Source organism: Dinoponera quadriceps, unplaced genomic scaffold (genome assembly GCF_001313825.1).
Source record: "Dinoponera quadriceps isolate SergipeBrazil2010 unplaced genomic scaffold, ASM131382v1 scaffold1425, whole genome shotgun sequence".
Taxonomy (NCBI): Eukaryota; Metazoa; Arthropoda; class Insecta; order Hymenoptera; family Formicidae; genus Dinoponera; species Dinoponera quadriceps.
The window spans coordinates 434,446-455,277 of NW_014555679.1; the positions used below are offsets into that span (position 1 = coordinate 434,446).

Below are 20,832 nucleotides of genomic sequence, written 5' to 3' on the forward strand. Positions count from 1 at the left end.
CAGAGGATAAATCGAATCTCTTGGTAAATTGCATCACGAACTCGCGCGATTACGAGGCACACGCGGTGTTACGACGTTTATATGCTTTTTAAGGGGATACCATATTTGAAAACTTTACCGACAGAATATTGATATTTCTCTCCAAGGTTTACGTCTTATTGACTGCGCAGAATTATAAATGCTTTTGCACGAAAGCATTCATAATATTTATAAAGGCATTTATAAAAGTACGCGCGAAAATAAATCGGAGCAATGTTCGATATTCTACAAATCCAAGTGCGTTATTTTTACACGCATAAACGCCAAAAATGACATATTTGCCTGAAGCTTTTTGAACATGTTTCTTGCCGTTTTAGACATTTACGTCACTTAAAACGTTTAATCGTGTTGTAATTTTTATATATAAAAAATACAAAAATCGTGTCAGTGTTTATGCAACACATCGTCTTGAGGATCACCTCTACGTTATCGACGCTTATCAAGTTCGTCAACGACTGTAGCGCTCCCTTAACGGACATGTACAAGAAAATACATGTCCTTTTGTGCAAAAGGCCGCATTCACCCGCGTGCTCGGATAACGCGCGCGTGTAGTTCCGTGCGTAGTTCTGCGCATAATTACGCGACTTTGCGTCCCTCGCTTGCGTTGCGGTTCGTTGAAACATTTCAAAATATATCCTTTTAGAAGGACGTTTTAATTACGTGCGTGGGGGTTGGCACGACGACGTAAATTGCCTCGATGGAACGAGCGGTGAGCGCAAGGAAGAAGGAAAGAGAGAAAGAGAGAGGTGAGCATTTTTCAGCGTGTTCCAGCAGGGAGCGCCCATGAGCGCTTACGGTAAAACGCCGGGAAATCCCCGTGAACGATTAGCGGCCGAGTCCCTTTTTAAAGCCACGTCCGCGCGATCCGTCTCACCCTTTCTCTCTTCCTCCTCTTCTCTTCGCGCTGACAAAATATAAAAACTTTCGCAAGCGGCGGTGGCTGCCAGTTAGGGCGGATACGTAATTATCGATAATTAGAAGAGCGCGTGCGATCGAGCGGGACGGTGTCGCGTTACACTTTCGTCGGACATTCAATAGCCTCGTACGCCTTCTTGCCGATTAATCCTTTCCTCGTTCACGCTCGCGATGGACGCGCGCTAAATGAGAAATCGAGACAGCCGCGGGATACGTGAAATAAGAATGAAGACGGATCGCGATATTATTTATGGGTGTCATGTTATGCGACGAGTGGATAATACAGCCGGCGAGGTTGTTGAATATTTACGCGGACGTTTCTTCACGGGCGTTAATCCCGGCTCGATCGATATCACCGCTCCGCCACCCACCTCATTGCTCAAATGTCAGGGAGGCTCTCTTTCTCGCGTGCGGTAATAGCTACTACGACACCCGGCGTCATCATCGTGCCCGAGGAGTCCCGGAGATTTCGATAGCGGTCACTCGCGCGAGCAGCCGGAAGGAAAGGATCACCCACATTCTCTTTCTCTTTCCCTCTCTCTCGCTCGATCGTTCCATCGAGTCGACGATGCAGGCGCGGCGATCGTTCCGGGTAAAAGCTGGAACCTCGCGGCGCGAGATACTCGATTTCCAGTTTGCAAAACGAGCGCGGAACATTAATTTCTTGTCCAAGTGCAACGGCCTTGAGACGAACTCCTCCGGACACCCCGACGTCCTTAGAGAGAAAGGACGTCTCAAAGGCCTTCCTCGCCGGAGAAAGCCTTCGCCGCCCGCTTCGAGATAACCGCGCGCACCGACGGGAATCGCATCACTCTCCCTTCACCGATCTTTTTATCGCAATAGACTCGACCTCGCCATAGACTCGAGCGCGCGCCGCGGGCCCGGCATTCGCGTCGCGCACGCGCGCGTTTTCTATCGTACGATATTAACCTTTCCCGATCCGCGCCGATCTCCACGCAACCGGATTGCCCGAGGATTTCTGATCGCCGGGGATTTACGAGCAGGCTCGCGAATTTCTTGAGAACGCCGTCGAACCGACATGAATGAAATACCCCCGATCTGGGCCGTGACACCGCGAAAAATCACACGATCATTTCATAATAGTCCTACATATACGTAGTCGGGTAGTAATAATAATCATCTCAGAGCTCGCGGGAAATCTCGCGCGGTCTCGAAACCGCTAATCCTTTTACGTCGCTCGCGCGGTCGATGAAGTTTCAATCGCGTTACTCCCTCATCGAGCCGCGGATGAGTCGAGGTGCTCGTAAGATGAACGACCGGGAAAGAGAGAGAGAGAGAGAGAGAGAATCTGAAATTAAATAGCCGTTGCTTTCTGAAGGATCGTCTACGGTGCACTGCAAATCCAAGTGTGTTATTTTTAGCTGAAGTTTTCCCTATATATTTCTTGCCGTTTTAAATAACGTCATTTAATACAAAGACGTGAAAACTTATAATTTAACACGATCAAACGTTTGAACGTTTGACGTAAAATGGCAAAAAATATGTAAAAAGAGCTTCATTTAAATGCGTCATTTTTTGCGATCAAACGTTTATGCGCGCAAAAACACGCTTGGATTTATAGTCATAAAGTACGCATAAGTGACAAGCAAATTGACTAATTGGATTCTTCCAGTCCAACGATAATCGACTGTGGTTGGTCAATTAGCTTCCTGTTTACATCTTACCGCATACTTTACGATTATTGTAGATGGTCCTCGAGAAGAGAAAAATGTCCATTTTCGGAGATCTCCGCCGCGTTGCTGGGAAATTCCGACGGGATCATTCGACTCTCCGCTGCGTGTCTCGGCGAGAAGCGGCGTATGCCGAGATTTTTCGATTGTGCGCCGGAGAACTTTCCGCTCAAACCAGTATTGCGTCCCGGTGAAGTCGCGTAATCCACGCGGCTTCGGGTTTCACTTCAAGTATGTCGCGCTGCGAGGCGTATTCTCGTGAAGTACGCACGGTGTACGTGCATACTGTCGATGAGAAAGGAAAGAAGACGAGGGGAGAGACTACACGAGGGTGGCAGAGGGACGCACGGGGGACGGACGGATCACTTTTATGTGTCGGCGATCGTCAAGCCGGGGAACGATCCGAGCGTGCACGGTAATTATTGGCCTGGAATTGCACGGCGAAAAGGAAAAGCGGAAGGACGATGGCCGACAATGGCGACGACGAAGACGAGAACGGTGGGACGAAGTCGAAGAGTCGGAAATTACACGACGATGTGAAGCGACGGCGGTCTTCTGTCGTCGCGACGATAGAAGTCTCTGTTTCGAATTCTCTCTCGCCGTTCAACATGAATTACGCACATACACACATACACTGGCAGAGAACGGAAATGTGGAAAGATATACGACGCGACACGCGTGCGAGAAGCTCTCTTCCTCCTTATCGGAAACGATAATCGCGCTAATTCCGTCGTGGGAATTTCCAGGTCCTCTCCGAGACCGACCGCGACGACGTACGCCTAATCGCGCGAGAAATATGACTACGATAAGTGTTTCGATTGTAATTCCTTTTTTTTTCCTTCATCATGCGTGCGTTGTCTAATCTAATCGCGAGGAATCGTCGTTACCAAACAGAAGGAAGGACCGGTTCTTCGAGTTACGCAGAATCCGAGTCGAAATTTTAGTTCTACATATTAAATCTTCAAATAAAAAACAGAAGTAATTTCCCATTTGTAGCGTCAAAAGAGCACAATAGAAGGCGTATAAACATTTAGGCCCGTACTCTGAACTCTCTTTCATCGATAAAAGTGCCTTAAATGTGGCTTTTCGGCCAATCAAATAGCCACTTCACATTCATAAGCCACTTTTAGAGTCGCTTTTATCGATAAAATAGAATTCGGAATTCAGGCTATTATGTAGAATTAAAATAGACTTAATGTAGGACTAAAATTTCAACTTGGATAGATTTAATGTAGAACTGAAAGTTCGACACGGGAAACGCCGGCATGGGCGATCAGCTTGTCGAGTTTTGTCGATTTCAAGCTAATTCGTCGCTCACTCTAAGCTAATTCAGGAACGTGTCGGGGCGGTGACGAATTAAAGGATTACCGGGCGAGAACTGCCGCTCGGTTTACAGGAAGTTTACGGTAAAAGTCGGAAGCACGGACCTTCACCGAGTTCGGAGTTCGCACTCTTTCCCGCAACAACCGTCGCGGTAATGGCCGGCGTGTGTTTTTACGACGCTTTTACACGGTTTTATCGTCCCCGAGTCTCAGACTGGCGCAACGCGACGACGGTTTACGCGTGAGTCCCGTAACGCCGAGATAATTCCGTGTTACTTCGCCGCCGTCGCCAAAGTCTAACCCCGTCGCATGAATTCGTAACGACGCTCCCGAAACTTCTCGGCAACTCCACAAATCAGCTCGCGATCGTGTCGACGGTTTTACAGGCGAGAGAGAGAGAGAGAGAGCTCCTCCTCATCATCATCAGCACCATCGTCGTCGCCTTCGATCGCGCCGGGATCATTCGCGTCGCATCCCGAGAGAGCGAGCCTCTCTCGAAGCCCCGCACGAATTTCGCTCTCGTGACGGCGAAACGGCCGATTTCACCATTCTCATCGAAATTCGTCGCCGGTGAAAACGATACCGGGTACACACCGATCGTATCGAGTCGAAAGCGCGAGCACTCGGGAGATCGAACGTTTCCGGGAGGTGTATCGATTTGACGCTCGGATAACGTTACCGCGCCGGGAGAGAAAGAGATCGTCGAGGGAATTAGTCAGAAACCGCACGACTCTTTTTCGGACGAACGCTCATATATCCGTATCGAGATAAGCCTAGCGACGAACGAGAGAGAAAAGGCCGCCGTCGTTACTTTATCTCCTTCGTTACGTAACTCCATACACGCGCGCGCCGTATTATCGATACATCGTCGTGCGATGCGAAAATTAATCTGGCTTACATAAGACGCGGGAGGGATTAAAAAAAAAAGGAGAAGAATCGGTTCTCTCGCATTAATTCATTCGCACGTGCGATGTAATCAACGATTACTAACTCCGGGCGAGTCAATCGAGCTGTCGTTAAGACCACCGTCGCCGCGTTTCCGCGACGTGGCTACACACACATTAGACACGTACGACGCACCGTCGCGATGATCGAAAACGATGTTAATTATCGCGCGATTGACACCACCTGAGAGAATCATGAGAGAGAGAGAGAAAAGAATCGGTTCCTTCCTTTCCGTCGTCGAGTTTCGTCGGCCGACACCGATACAATGCGCGCGCGGCCTTGGAAAGCGAAGAAAAACTGTAGTTGCGCGAACGTAATTTCTTTTTTTTTTATCGCACCGTTCGCCGGACAATTACGTTACGCGCGAGTTCGAGCGCGTTATTGCCGGGAGATAAAGGCCGAGCCTGTCTACCAATCGTAAAATAATATGACCACGATAAAAGGCACTGTGTACGTTATATATACGCACACGTAGTCGTCGGGCGACCGATCGAGCTTCCTGTCAAAGTTACCTCGCGTTCGCGGGTAGCGCGATCTGTTGAGAAAAAAAGAGCAAATAAAAGAACAAAAACCGCCCGATAAAGAGTCATTAAAAATCGGCGAATTCGTTCGATCGCTGCGGAAGATATTGCGGGGACGCAACAGATGACCGCTGGTTGCTCTCTCATTATCATATGAATAATGTATAGAAAAATTTATACCACCGCATGAATAACGCATGGAAAACTAACGTGCAATGTGGGCGATAATATTTTCCGTAACGATAACGTAATATCGCTCGTAAATAGAGATATCGGGTTAGAGAGTGCCATGCTTCTCTTCCAAAAACAGCCAAAAACTAGCACTGTCAATTTCGACTACTCGGATACCCGAGTCATTCGGTAACTGAGTATACGGCTAATTTCAGACGTTACAAATTATTGATTTCTCTAATGATAATAATAATACAGATAATAATAACGTGTGAAATTGGCATTCAGTTACACCGAAAGATATTTCCATTGGATAAACCGATCGAATGATGTATCCGATTGTTATTTATATTGTCCGACTAAGTTGTGGATACTTTTAATCGATGAAGTAACCGATGAATCTACCGATGCGATTACTGATGATACCTGATCGGAAAACAAGTTGTCCTTTATGCATACGTTGTAATTTTCATCAGATAAAGGCACGTCTTAAGCGGATGAACTGACGAAATGGATCGGATATTTTTCTCAGGGTAGTGAAAGACTCGAGTAGTCAAAATTGACAGCACTACTGGAAACTTGCGCCAGGCATTTCCTCAGTAACCCAAATTCGACGGAAGGTCGTCGTCGAATATCAATTTTGCGGATCTCGTGCCTCACGAGGAAAGACAAGAAAAAATATCGCGATACCAACTGGGAGAGTGCTATTCGCGCGACGAGTCTCTCCTCTCCTCCTCCCTCTCTCGTATGCGTAGATTTATTGACGACAAGATTTTTACGACACGCGACACCACCTGTTTCCACAACCATGTGCACACATGCGTACGTGCGTGCGTGTGTACGCCGAGTACATGAAAATCAGTGGAATCGCACGATCGCGAGACCGGAGCAGCTCGCTGCCGCGTTTTACACACTTTCAAGGTTTTCAACAATCGGCGTTACTTTTCGCAGCGCGTCTCCCTCTTCCCCTTGTCCCCTCCAAAAAGCCCGCCCCTCCCGCCGCTGCATCCCCCTAGCTTCGCGTTCACCGGAGCGTTCACTTTCACCTCGCATAATTTATTCTATACCGAGCGTAAATTGAAGGCGTTTGGTGTATATGTAAGTCGCCAATTTAATAGCGCGATTACGAAGTGAGACGCTTTTTTCCTCTTTCTTCGTCTCTGTATCTCAGTCTCCCCCCCCCCCCNTATCTCTTTGCCTCCGTCTACTAAGCCGCCAGGCCTTTAAACGTATGACCGCCGTGATGTGTACTTTATGCCGCGAGAAGGAATGCATCATGCGCGCGCGCGCGCGCGTTAATATCATTCGACTTTCCATTCGCCGCGTTATGTCTCGCAGCATTGAGTTATTTTCGTACGTAGGAGCGTAAAAATGAAGAATAGAATTCCCGGGTAAACGAGCGAACAAATACACGCGCGCGTGCGAGAATACCTAACAGCGGCTTATTTTCATAATAAATTCATGACTCGCTCGAATTGACGTCAAGTTTGAAAAAATTCGATGATATCCCGCGTCGAGACGAACGTGACCGATTGCGTTTCGTCCTGCATTATTCGAGCACACTCGAGCCGCCGTCATTTCTCTTTTGTCGCGACCACCTTGACGAAGACACGAACGTGACAGTCGCCGAGTATTGCTCAGATATAAGAGAATGCGGACAAATAAAGAGAACGGGAAAAAAATCGAGAAACTTGTTGATATTAAAGATCCGAGGGTAATCTCGCGACAAAATATTTAGGAGTCTCACAAATCCTCGTCGTAAAGAAAAAAAAAAAAATATATATATATGTTATGACAACACTTGATCGGTAGACGCGAATGAACACGGAGATCCGGCGAAAACGAAAAGTAACAGGGAATTAAGAAAAGGAGGAAAGGAGCGAAAAGGTTACGACACGGATTTTCTCACGTGAAGTATACAAGCGGTCGTTACAAGCCCGTTCTGCGGGTTCGTTATTCGAGTTCGAGGAACAGCTGTGCTTTTCGAAGGGCCACGTTACACGCCCCTTTTCTTACGACGCACAGTGTATAAGCCCGAGAAACTGGCTCCTGGAAGCGCCCCGGGGATCTCTCCCGGCGTCTTTTAAACGGTATGCGTACCTGATGCGTAACCCTGCTTTCTCTTTTGTCTCTTTCTACCTTCCTCCTTCCCTCTCGTTTATCGCTGCTACCTGCATCCTTTACTTTTCAAAAGGGTCGGCGACCATTTATTTAAATATCTTGCCATCACACCGAATGTCCGAATGGAAAAATCCCGAGCGACCTTGCTTCGCATTCTTCCGTTTAGCGTCCTCGCATCTTCTAGATCTTTCGCTACGAAGAACATTGAGAATCTTAGAATGGTAAGAGTGGTTTTGTCACGGCAGATTTAAATGCGCAATAATTCTTGTCACTATTGCTCTATCCGATCGTGATTGAGAAGCAATTTATCTTACAACATGAATATTTTTGTTTTTCTCCCTCGTCCGAGCCAATCTTTTTTCTATCAAATACGGAAATAATCGCAAAAAGTGGTCAAAGTTGTTACAACGTACTATTGCGGGACGTACGTCATTCATTATTGAAGCAAGAAAAGAAACGGGTTCTACCACAGCAATTATGTCACTCAACTGATCTGAAATGTGAATCCGAGTTATCGAGTTTTATAATATTAATATTTCATTTATTTAAATGGGAGGGCGCGCATGCGATTTCAAAATGTATGCATATAGTAGAAAGCCACTTCCTCTCTCAAAGACTTGACTTCCCGCGCAATCAAACTGGCGATAACTAATTTATAACGTCGTGATAAATGCCACACTTAGTCGAATTCATGCGAAACGTTTTCCCGTTCGAAACGAACACGACAGGTTGGAAATACCGACGAGCCGTGGACAGCGAAATTGTTTTATCGAGGTCGTTTTCCGGTTTTACGACGCGTCGCGACGTATAAAAGCGCTATTCGATGGAGGGGAATTACAAGTTGCAAGCGCAATAGAAATAAAACGGGAAAGCGAGAAAGAAGAGAGAGAAAAGAGAGAAAAAAAGAGAGAAAGAAAGAAAAGGTCGCGTTGACGATAAGCGCGACACAGGCACGCAATGCGACTGTGTGCACGTATTTTTTTTTTTTCTCATCGGACGTCGCCCCGGTCGCGTTTTAATCGCGATATTTTGACGAAGGCATACGTCCCCTTCCCTTCGTCAGCCCCCTTTCCCTTCTGACAACGACGACTTCGCCACTTTCGAATCTCGTCCGGGAGGTTAGAATCAGCTGATGTAAGAATTCGCAACCGCTTTATAACGCTTCATGCTCATTAAACCGCGCACTTGGTTTAACAACGGAAAATAGTGCGGTCAGAAGAGTGGCGGTGGGTCAGAGAAAAAAAAAAAGAAGAAAAGAAAGATAAAAGGTATGTTTCCATCGTAGGAAAAGTTTCTTTTTTAGGCTGTTTTTAAAGGCACAAGAAGACACGGTACAATAGAGACATTTCTCAGATATATTTTCCAGACCTCTCCGAATATTTTTGTCATTTCCAAGCAATTTTATATTTGCAGCTCGCGTAACGCTCATGAGAGAAAAAAAAAACTAGCCGTAAACTAGAATACTTACGAATACAAAAATTCGAATGAGATAAAGGACCATATAAGGAACTGTTCTTCTATGATTTTACTTATACCATCTGATGTGAGACAAGAATGGAGAAGAACGCAGGCAAAGTCCAAAACGTGCGGCAGGTCGGCTCGCAGAAATTGCTATTGACATGACGTGACGAGACGAAGCGAGACGAGACGATGATTCATCTGTTTTCGCGTTTCTCGCATCAAAGAATGCTCGGAATCGCAAGAAAGTTTTACGATCACGTCGAGAAGCAAAAGGGCGGAGAAGGGCGACAGTGGACGACTCGTTCGCGAAACCGAGGAAAATTCCATACGCGCGTCTACCTATCTATATTCATATTTTTTCCCTCTCTTTCGTCCTCTCATCGTTGTTACATATGTCGCGATGATTTTTCGGCTTAGCTCGGCTCGTTCTCGCTCGCACATTACGTAATTGCCGTTGTCAAAGTGGCAGACATGTCGACATCGCGCGACTCGCTCGCCGCACCAAAGCCGCAAAAAGGGCGACCGCGCGCGCTCTCGCCGACGAGGGCGTATCGAGTTTTCAGATTTGTCGGTCTCTCGAGAGAGGTACCTACGAAAAGTCCTTCGGACTCTTTCGAAGGAGTCGACGACGGGAAAAGGAGGAGAGAGAGAAAGAGCAGCTGTTCGCGAGGAGAGCCAACGTGGCCCTCTCTCGTGCGCGATCTCCTTCGAGGAGAGCGGATCGCATCGAGAAGAGACAAGGCAGGGACGAGGGGAGAATGAGAGAGGAAGAGAAAGAAGGCCGAACCCGCGTTGAAGCGTTCCCAGGCGTCACCGCGACAGCAAGACGTCGTCGCGACGAAATTTCGCACGAAATATGGCGAGCGAGCGACACGACGATCGGGTGTCTCGCTGTGTCCGTCTCTCTCTGCCTCTCTCTTTCTCTCACGCTCTTTCCTTGGCATGATATTACGACACACGTATATCGCCGTCCCGTGGCGACAAGTAACGCACACGTGCGCACATATGTGCGTGTGTGTGCAGTGATCGTGCGCTTGAACGCACATATGCAGCACACACGCATCAAACTCGCTCGCTCGCTCATTCGTTCGCTCGCGCACGCAACGCCGACAGTCTCTCTCTCTCCCTCTCTCTCTCTGCTTCTACTGCTGAAGAAATGACGAAACTGGAATAGGCACGACAAAGATCACTCACCCTATTTTTCACGTAGCTCAGGATCTGACGATGCGCTGAATCGGTGAGCTTGACGAACAGCAGGTTCTTGTTTTCGTTGAAATTGCTTCGCAAACCATACTGGACACCTGCCTCCAGCGTCGCCATTTCTCTGTCTCTCGGCCGTGCACGGCTTCTCTCTCGCGCTCGCACGCACTGTCTCGCTTGCTCTCACGTCCGCGACGGTCCCCCTCGGCGCAGAACACAGCTGACGTCCTCTGCTAGGCTGCTGGCTGGTTGGTTCGCTCGCTCGTTGCTGGGTCCCGCCGTCGTAAAACGGCACGTCGATGGAACGCACTTCTCACTCCTTTTCCGATCTTTTCTCTCACGCAGTCTCGTCCACCGCCGTCTCACTGTCGAACGATCGCGCGCGTTCGGCCGTTCGGCGCCAACTTCACGGCGTACACCCGGACTTGCGGCGACGACGACGACACACGGCTGTGCCGCCGGAACTCACGACGCGGAACTGGCACGGCGCAGAGAAGCACGGGAAGGGACGCGGAAACGATGCGCCCGAGACGGCGAGACGACGTGATCTCCGTCGAGACGACGACGAACGTGTTCTCACGCGCACCGCGAGCTTGGCACATCAAAGCGTCCTCGTTGTCGCCGCCGCCGTCGTCGTCGTCGCCGTCGTCGTCGCGAAACGTAACGTTCCTGTTCCTCGTAACGCTCGCACCACCTTCGCGGTCGTCGTCACTTCCAGATATCCCCGCGGGCTCCTCTCACGTCTCTCGTCGACACACTACTACCTCGCAGCTGCGACACCCCCGGACCGTGTACAGTCCCCGCTGCGAGAACCGACCGAAGTAGCACCCCGTGCCGACGTGAAGCAACAACCTACCCTCACCGCGCTCGCGACACGCTTGCTCGTCTCCTCCAGGTTTCCTCGAGATCGTCACATATTAGCGGGCGGAACACGTATCATTTCGAATTTTTCCTGTGATTGGACACGAACTCGGTGAGAGAGGAGAGCAGCGCCCGTCGTTCCGCCGTAACGTACTACACAACTACACACTTTCGAACGGACACCTGGTAGGCGGGGTCGGCGGAAGGAGACGTCGACCAATCGCAACGCGTCACAGAGAGCTCGAACGGCAACCGTACTGTCCTCCCGCGGCGATACTAGACGACCGACTGCTCCCGGCTTCGACCGTCGCGCCACGTACTCGTGCTACCATCTGTGTTCACGTGGCGTCAAGTGCACGTAGAGGTCACCCTACGGCGGTTACATTACCGGCGATGTTTAACACACCAGCCTCTCTCTGGAGACAAAAATATCAGCGGGTATAGTTCGTCCGAATGAAAATACATTTCTATGATTATAGAAAATCGGCGTTCGATACATTTATTCGCGATATATATATTTATTATATTTGAGATCATCTTGCGTTCATCTTTAGATGCCTCGTAACCAGTGAAACGGTCTGCATAGCGTCATAAGATGAACTAAAGACGATCTTAGGTAAGTTTGTTTCAGCCGAACTTTAGATTGTACTTTTTGCCTTTAGAATAAAATAAGTATAATCTATTGGAAGGAAAAAGAACGAAATTTCAATGTTACTTTAGTTCAGCTGAAACAAACAGATTTAACGTAGGACTATGAATAGTGACCGGATTCCGGTTTTCTCGAAGCATCGTGAAATCTAATATTCTAACGAGCGTACAATTCCTGTCTCGAAACAACAAGTATCAGAGAGAGAGTCTAGTATCTCGTTGACGTGAACATGATAATACCTTTTAGGTTTGACGAATTCTCGAGCGTTCGAGCACTCACTGTCTAGGAACTTTACGAGCGGAACGATAGCGTTGTGGTTGCAGTGTATCGCTTGTCTCGATGTAAAACTTGGTTCTTGGTTACGTCGTTGTCGATGTCTGATCAAAATAATCCGAGTACTGTGATATTTATCTCGCTCAACAATGTATAACACGGAAAAAATAGCCGGTGCGTTAGCTTCATTGTTACTAATGTACTCATGTGTTGCCATCAAAACTGACTTTTTTGACGGGAGGAAGGATCCATTCGGTCCATATCCTAGAATACCAGATAAGGAGAAGCTGAAGGTAACCTTTGTGGTTATTATGACTTGAATTCGCCATTTGAGTTCGTCAGTCGTCTGACCTCATCAATGCCGATCACGCGGATATTATCGATAATTTTCTAATCTAAAGGTCCTTGCACGATGCCAGACAACAGGAACGAAGAATAACAGGCAACCTATCGTGTATTGTTTGCTGTGCGTTTTTACACGGTTTTCATTAAGTTGGAAATTTATTGCCTGTATTATTATCTGTTCCTGTTGCCTGACATTGTACAAGTACCTTGATTCTGCAATTGTTGAAGTCGAAATTGAGGTTAGTCGACGTTGACGAAAGTAGCTTATTTCTCGTGTAGGTTAAACAAACTTCGATAACGAAATCACGATTCTTATTTTGTTTCAGAAAGAGTTAGCGTTTGCTGCGGAATGTAAGAAACACACCTTTCCACCCAAGGAAAAATTCTTCTATGATTAGATATGATGAACATATATGTCCTTCCACAAGGATATAGCTGTAAATAAATGTAATAACTTATAATCACGCTACTCGATCTGTTTTGAGCCAGAATTCAAGGAAATATCATTATTAAACTTGAAATTGTATGTAGGACTTCTATAGTATGTTCATTATTCAAGTTATCTCCAAACCCTTCGTTCGGATTTAATTTTTTAATCCTACGATTTTAATATCTAGTCCCACGGACTTTTTATTTTTCAGTGATAGTATTAATTGTTATATGATTACTTGATAAAATATAGACGCGAGTATTTTAACAATAAATTACCTCTCTCCTGCTGTTGAGTTGCACGTTAAGTGGCTACGATCTCATCGTTAAAAGCTGTAGTGACTTGAAGCTGCATCTTTGAGCTACACTTCACAATTATTGCATTACACTTTGATGGAACTGGACTGTGTTCCAAAACTAATGGATGGGTGAAGTATCATTTAATTAACCAATTATGATAAAAAAATTTTTTGTCCCGATTAATCAGTTAAATGCTACTTTACCCATCGAGTAGGATTTTGGAATATAGCCCGGTACACAAAAAGGTTCCAATACTTTTTTTTTCGATAGGTTTCCTTATGCATATTTCATATCCAATAGGAAATATATCCCCCGAGAATTACTAAAAGATATAATTCTTTTATTGGATACCGGATAGGTTCTGAAATTTATCAACAAAATTGCAACCTTTATGTGACTGACCATACGGATAGAAAGAAATCTAGGGGTGAATTGTGTATCTCAAAACATAATGAGAATTACAAAATCAAGCTAATTCACTAGGTGTTGATCAATAAAATTATAAATATTCGAATAAATTCATTCACTTTTATCATTCTCACTACGTTTCGAAATACATAATTGGCCTTCTGAGAGCGCTGCATATAATGAATAATAAAGATAGATATAATGGACTATTTTCACACGATAATAATAATATGTCACAATAATGCCACCTAGCCGAGAGGTCGTGAAATATATTCCAGGAAACAACGCGAAACTATCGTGAACTGCCACGGTCACGTGATATTTTTTAAGTAGTTCAGCAAAGTGATTCTCAGTTATAGAACGGCTCAGTGACGCGGTAATGCGGATGCGTTGAAGCCGTTCTATATTTCTCGTGATTTCTCACCTAAGGCGAGTCTCGTGTGAATTCTGTCGAAAAGGCCAAAAAAATAAAAGTTTAGCAATAAAATCATCAGTCGGACGTTGTTCATCTCCATTATCACCCGAATACAAGAGAGATCTTGACTTTTTATTAATAAACAATACCACAAGAGAAACGAAGAGTAATTTCATTCACGCGTGGGAGTAATTTGTAACTCTTCCGCTCGCGAAAAGATACTTATCAGACAGTTTACGCTTGTCGGCTTGTTGCTTAATTTTACGGAGGAGGGCAGACGTGGTGATGGTGATGGTGGTACTCTCTGAGATACGTTAACTTGCTAATATAATTTAATTTAATAATCTGGTCGTTTTACATGTGTGAAAAATGTACAAAGGAAGGAATAAAGGAGGGTCATGGACAGAGCCATGCTTATTTCGTCGGGCTCGGGGTGGACGTTTATTCCGGTTTTCCCTGTACACGCGCGAGCCAAAGTGTGTGTCCGAGCACCCTGCTTACACCCCGCGCCTGGACAACGAATAGAACAATCTGGCCCTGGCGACAGACAGAATAATCTCAGGCTGATAATTTCGGATAATTTATTAGAGTCCCTGGGTTACCTTCCCCTGAGGCAGCTTATCCCGATAAGAAAATTTCTCTCTCTCTCTCTCTCTCTTTCTCTCGCTCTTTCTCGTAATCATTGATTCATCTTCACGCACCGCTCAATGAATCCTCGAAAGCCATTCGCTGACACCGGATCCATTCGGACCATTGTGTTCTTTTCTCTCTTCTAGGTATCACGCGAAACTCAGTCTTCATCAATCCTCGTTTAGAGTGTGTTTCTCTTTAACAAAAAACTTAACGCACGAAGAATCAAAGAATGAGACATTGACAATGACGGTTCGGTGGATCCGAAAGGAGCCGGTCGTTAGCCAGGCATGGGTCACGCATGCGTCGCGCATAAACGCTCCTTATTTATCCTCCGTTTTGGTTTCGCCGGCCATTTAAGAGCACCCTTCGGATATGGTACATTGGATCGCGAAACGAGGGACGAGAAAACTGTGCGAACGTACCACGGGAGGGGAGACGCGGAATTAAAATGAGCAATGTGGGGGTATGTCGAACGAACGCGGCTCGCTTGAACGCCTCGCTCGTTCGTCGGGATATAATCGCGCGTTTTTTCGCGAGTTCGCGAAAGCAACACGACTGACAGTCGCGGATGGGGGCCGAGAAATCAAAGAAGAGAAGAGCCAGCGCGCGTCATATATATTGACGCGTCTGCCGCACCGTGGCGGACGACGACGCATTGAGGCGGACACACGGACACGGTCGTGAAAACATCGTAATTTGGGGAAGTGCGATTTGGACGATTTCGAAAGCCTGCCGTTCCGTGGCTGCCTCGCGATTTCACAATCCCGGGGACACGCGCGCGAGCCGTCCTCCCCTCGTGACCAGAACTGGATGGAGGTTGTGGGATTGATGCACGTATCATTTATATATATATATATGTATATATGTAACATATAATAATATAATTTATATACGTAATGTATAATGAGGACTTATAAAATATTATCTACGAAGAAAACGCGGCCGGCACTCTGCGCTTCTCTTGAACCTCACGAGTCCCTCGGATATGTGTGTGGGTCTGTGTGCGCGCGCAGAACGAATCGAAAGAAACAAGAAAGTCGAATTATATCGGATCGAACGCGCAGAAAAGGAAACATTTTCGTCGAAATCATGTTAATCGATCGCGAGACAGCAACGGCTCGCGGCCATGTGTGATCACATGTGTATGTATATATATCTATATATATATATAATATATATATAATGTATATACACACTCGTAATATGTATATAATATGTGCAGTCGTATGTGCAATATATTCTGTGGTTACACGATCGAGATGCGATAATATCTTACACATGCGTGTGTGTTTGTGTGTCTGTATATTTTTATTGTGTTGTGTATACGTGTGTGTGTGTGTGTGTGTGTGTGTGTGTGTCGACAATGCGAAAATTAAACTACAACGGGTCGGCTGGGCAACGAACGGACGCTTCGTGCGCGATGTCGACGCGACGATGCGAGTGTGACTCGCTCGTTATGACGAAATGGTGTGACGATTATATGAACAAGGTCTCGGTCCGTCGCTTCTCTCTTGTCTCTTCGACCATCGAAGTTCCACGACGGTCTTCGACCGAGCAAGTAACAGCGATAGCGAATAAAAAGTGTACGGTCGATATCCGAGCGTTCGGTGCAGCAGTGGATTGCATTCGCGTCGAATTGCGCTGATCTAGACGTGGGAGACAATATTGAAGGGGGACGAATGAACGAGGAGAATAGCTGCGTCTATGTTACATGGGAAATTCCCACTCTCTTCCTCTGTTGTCTAAAGCTGCGTTCAGAAAACATAAGGAACGAAGATTCGAACGACTAATAAAACTCTCAGGAGCGAGCAAGAAAACTTCAAAACGAACTCCAATTCACGAATTGTTGTTTCGGAGACGCTCGATTGTTTATTCCGTAGGTAAGTATGTTCTTCGTACGATACACGCATGCTGACTGGAGACGTGTTTCATCGCGAATGAAAAAAAGTTGCGGGCCTTCGTCTCATTCGAGACGATTCGTCGACGAGAAAACAACATAGGGTTATGCGGAATTGCACGACGAGAAGATTGCTTTTCGTTTCACGTTTCTACGTCGATTCGTTCGCGAGTTACGACCGTTCAGTTTCGACGCGCTCGGTCGACGGACGCTATACGCGCATGCGCGAGCGGAGTAACACGTGGCGACGGCGTGTAGCGCGCACTCATGAGCCCCCCTAGCGAGCGGCAACGTGCTCGGCAGAGCGGTCAGCTGACCACGTGTAGCGCATACGTGACGGAGTGCGGATCATGGCCTACCCCACTCCGTACTACGTTGGCTAATCGCCCGACCACGCGGTCATTCATCCCGCATTGCCGCGTTTCGCGCGCTGGCTCGATAGGTGCCGCTAACGTTGAACCGATCAGGTGCGCGATTCGACGCAATCGTCGATATCTTCGCTTCCGACGATGGTAGCGACTTCGAGAAAAGATCGTTGCAAAGCTGAGAGTTTCGCGCTCTCGACGGGCGCACGGTCAGTTTTCCTCGAGGCGGGGATTGATCGTTATAATTGAGAGAAGAAGAGTAGTAAGAACTCTTTTCCGATTTCGATATCTCTGAATATTGATCCGATTAATCTGATTCGTTTTAATTAGTGTCTTAAGAAGGGGAATTATGTGTTTTTAATTGTAGATATGTATACATTGAACTCTCCGCATGAGTCGTCGCAATACTCGTACGAAGAACGTAATTCGCAAAGTAAGAAGCTCGAGAGGAATATCTCGGGAGACGATTAATTTTGTCAAGACGTTCTCGTTTGTCTCGTGTGCGTTTCTCCGGACAATCGAGTCTCTTCATCCGCAACAACGAAACACTTCGTTCAATTCGCGACGGCATGCGGGACAGAGTTCTGCTTGTAATTTCACGCGCAGCATGATGTAAAAAACATTTCAAGATTTATAGGTGTGCGTGTGTAAACGCGTACACGTACATCTATAAACGCAATTCCGATTCTTCGAATGTTTCCTTACGAGCACACTCCTGTCCCGAGTCCCGCGAATTACGAATCGTCCGAAACTGGCTCCGGATGTTTTTGGACATGGAATGGTTTTGGATATCCGTCGGAATCCAAATATCCCGCGGAAATGGTCCGCGTTGGAGGTACGATGCCGGAACCGACGTTGTTCGTCGCGCGATGCGACTTACGAGAATCGTCATCCCCTCGTTCGCTCGTACCCTTCGTCTCCCTCGCGATCGTACCGTACGTGAAATCCGGTAGATCCGGTAACCGGACGCGTTACGATCGTCGCTCGGATAAAGACCAGAATCACAGATAGTCAAACGAATGCTGTACACATGTCGGATTCATTTCCACCTCTAGCGATTCCGTCACGCTGCACACGTATATATGTATATGTATATACGGCCGTATTATATCTAACTACTAGAGACTTAAAGTTAATAATATTTAAACTCTGTCTCTGATGTATAATGCGATGATATGGCACATGGCACGATGAACCAACGATGATATAACTCTAATCGGTCTTCCTTGTTCGTCTCTCCTCTTTCTCTTTCTCTCCCTTTCGTCATTCCTCTATAACATTTTTTCCCTTATTTAACTAATTAATCAATCGTTCGGATTTAATCCCTTGTAACAATCTTTCTCTCTCTCTCTTTCTCTCTCTCCCTTTCGCTCTCACTCAACACTCGCATGCATGCGATCATTTCTCTCATCACGACCCTATCTATTTTTCTCCCGCTCTATACATCGCACTCTCTCTCTCTCTCTCTCTCTCTCTCAACAACTTCACTCGATTAATTATCTCTCTATGTACAAACCCATCGAATAAATACAAATGACGAGTGCAGATTCGCGTTCTGGCCACGAACATTCGCCGCTGAACGCAGCGTTCGTGGGCTTTACCTTCAACTTCAGTTTCACTAACACCGAGGTGAGACTCAGATCGCGAGGATTCAGCGGAGCGAGCTGCGGCCAGAGCGCGGATCTCGTCGTGCCGTATTGGTCACCCGAGAGATATCTAAATCGCGTTCGGTGCTCGCTGAGATCGCGAGACGATCAACGGACCGTTTATGCCTTTACAGAAGTGATATACATCTAGCGTGAACGAAAACGAATTCGATTATTGACCCGAGAGAAAGAGACTCGCCGCCTCCGACTCTTTCATTCTACGGTGCGGTATTACGTGGCTACTAATGAACGACGCGCGGTAGTATCCTGCGGTGAGGACGCGAATCGCGTGTACAATGGATAATCAAGTCTATCTGCCTAGTCGAACGGTGTGGTCGATGCGAGTCCTCCGTGGCCGATGATTGCGTCTTGCTTGAAGTACACCGATGCCATCCAGGATCGTCGGGGTTTCGCGCGAGGCAACGCGCTCGCCCCCGGCTCGCACGATCGCTCGACGTGGAGTCGCGCGAGACGATCCAGGCGGGGACGATACCTGAGCCTGAAGCTTGGAACCTGAATCCAAACCTGAACGGCGCTCGTGCGACGCGATGATGATGCAGCGATGATCCGTTGTTTTCGAGATGAGGAACGTTGATGACGCGCGCGTTCGGAGCTTTGATCGTGTGTGTACATGTGTGTGTGAGTGGGTGTCGTGTACATGTATTTACGCATCCAGTTCGCCGGAGAATAATTCGTCGCGCGAGTTGAACGAACGAAACGTACGCTAACGGAGATCTGGCTCACGGTAAACGGGTAGTTATCTCTTTGTGTCGAATGTGCGTGTTTGATACTCGGATACGATTGCTTCGGGTCTTCGCCGTCGCGCTTTGAAATCGTCATCGCACCCTGTGTGAATCTCCCTCACCCTCTTCCTTGTCTCTCAGCTCGCTTGAGAAATTGTCGACGACTGCAACCGCGCTCTCGGCTTCTCTCAGCTCGATTATCGCGTAATCACACTCGGTAAACACGCGGCGAAGTGACGCCCCGCCGCGTTAATCGCGAGTTTTCGCTCTTAGCGCGCTTTTTACTCCTACGAAACGCGAAGTGTCCCGTCTGTAGTTCTCTATGTTCATTAGGTACATTACACACGCGCGCCTCACACGATTCTCAAGCATAGTATTGTCAACGGTTGTGTTTGTCTCGTCTATTTTTTCGTTTTTATTTTTTAATCGTTTTTATTTCCTCTCCTCTTTCTTTTACCACCTTAGTGTCCTCGTCAAGCGATTTTCCGCTCTGCCACTTCCTGCTGAAACGCGTCTCTCGGCCGTTACACGGCGGTTGGTATGTCGGAGTCCGGGAGTTGATTCCGTTCTCGCCTTCGCCGGCGAGAGTTCACGGCGATCTCTCGGGGACGATCTTCCCTTCTCTCTCTCTCTCTCTTCGGCGCACGAGGTAAAACGAACTCGTCCCTGCCGAAGACCCTTCGAGCATCTTCCTCGGTACGATCTTCCTCTCGGTAGTCTTCGCGGCTGGTAAAATCGGTCGCCGATCAAAGCGTTACGATTCGCGCTCCTTTATCACGTTATTATCTCCGTGTTATCGCGGTCCGCAGGGTGTCCCAGGTTTCCCCGCGCGCTCCATCCACGGACTCTCCGATCAATTCGAGCGGAACTACTTCAGACGTTCCGGCCAAGGAACGTCGAGGTTAGCGAAAAGTTACTTTTCGAGTTCGCGACGGCCGGTCGAGAATCTAGGAGTTTTGACAAATGATGATAATAATAATAATAGATAAGACGACAGAGAGTCTGGATCTTTATTCAATTCGAAATGGACTTTACTTTCAACAGCGTAGTCTCTTCATTCGAGGCTTAGATACGTACGGTAACATGAAAAAGTTGTGGAAAAGGATCGAATTCGCGCTATAAAGGGGTAATAATAATCCCGGCTCCGAATTGGTCACAGGATCGGCAGATGAGAGGAAGTGAGGCGAGCCTGGATCACTCTATCACGCATCTCCGATAATTATCTTTATCCCGACGAGACTGCTCGGACATTTTTAATGATTACAGAGAAGTAGAAATGGGTGTATGTGTGTGTGTGTGTGTATGTGTGTATCTTTTTGTGCGTGTAGATGTGGGATGTGGGTGTGTTCTTTAAGGGATAATTATCACAGAATACACGCGCGCGAGATATTTTCATTAAGCTTACAAGATATTAATCGAAGCGGAGAGTAGGGGGAAAAATTGGCGGCCGACCCCGTCGACGGTCGGAGACTGCGGGGGGGG

The 20,832-nt window shown here is 47.1% G+C and overlaps 2 protein-coding genes across 3 annotated transcripts in view; one reads left to right on the forward strand and one right to left on the reverse strand.

Moving 5' to 3' along the window:
* Window positions 1-11,680, reverse strand: part of LOC106745132 (RNA polymerase II elongation factor Ell) — a 106,711-nt gene extending 95,031 nt beyond the window's left edge. For both annotated transcript variants that reach the window (XM_014620432.1, XM_014620431.1), the window contains exon 1: window positions 10,381-11,680. In XM_014620432.1, the coding sequence (XP_014475918.1) occupies window positions 10,381-10,506 (126 nt within the window). In that variant the 5' untranslated portion in view covers window positions 10,507-11,680. The remainder of the gene's footprint in view (window positions 1-10,380) is intronic.
* Window positions 11,681-12,216: 536 nt separating this feature from the next.
* Window positions 12,217-13,051, forward strand: LOC106745133. The gene is made up of 2 exons (XM_014620433.1): window positions 12,217-12,462; window positions 12,841-13,051. Exons 1-2 carry the CDS (start codon window positions 12,319-12,321, stop codon window positions 12,910-12,912), a joined length of 216 nt encoding a protein of 71 aa, XP_014475919.1. The 5' UTR covers window positions 12,217-12,318; the 3' UTR covers window positions 12,913-13,051.
* The last annotated feature ends 7,781 nt before the right edge of the window (window positions 13,052-20,832 follow it).

Bases quoted from the DNA above. Each gene is read 5' to 3' on its own strand.
- LOC106745133 (XM_014620433.1), top strand. From the start codon at position 12,319: ATGTATAACACGGAAAAAATAGCCGGTGCGTTAGCTTCATTGTTACTA. The intron at 12,463-12,840 runs GTAACCTTTGTG...ATTTTGTTTCAG, and splicing joins CAGATAAGGAGAAGCTGAAG to AAAGAGTTAGCGTTTGCTGC.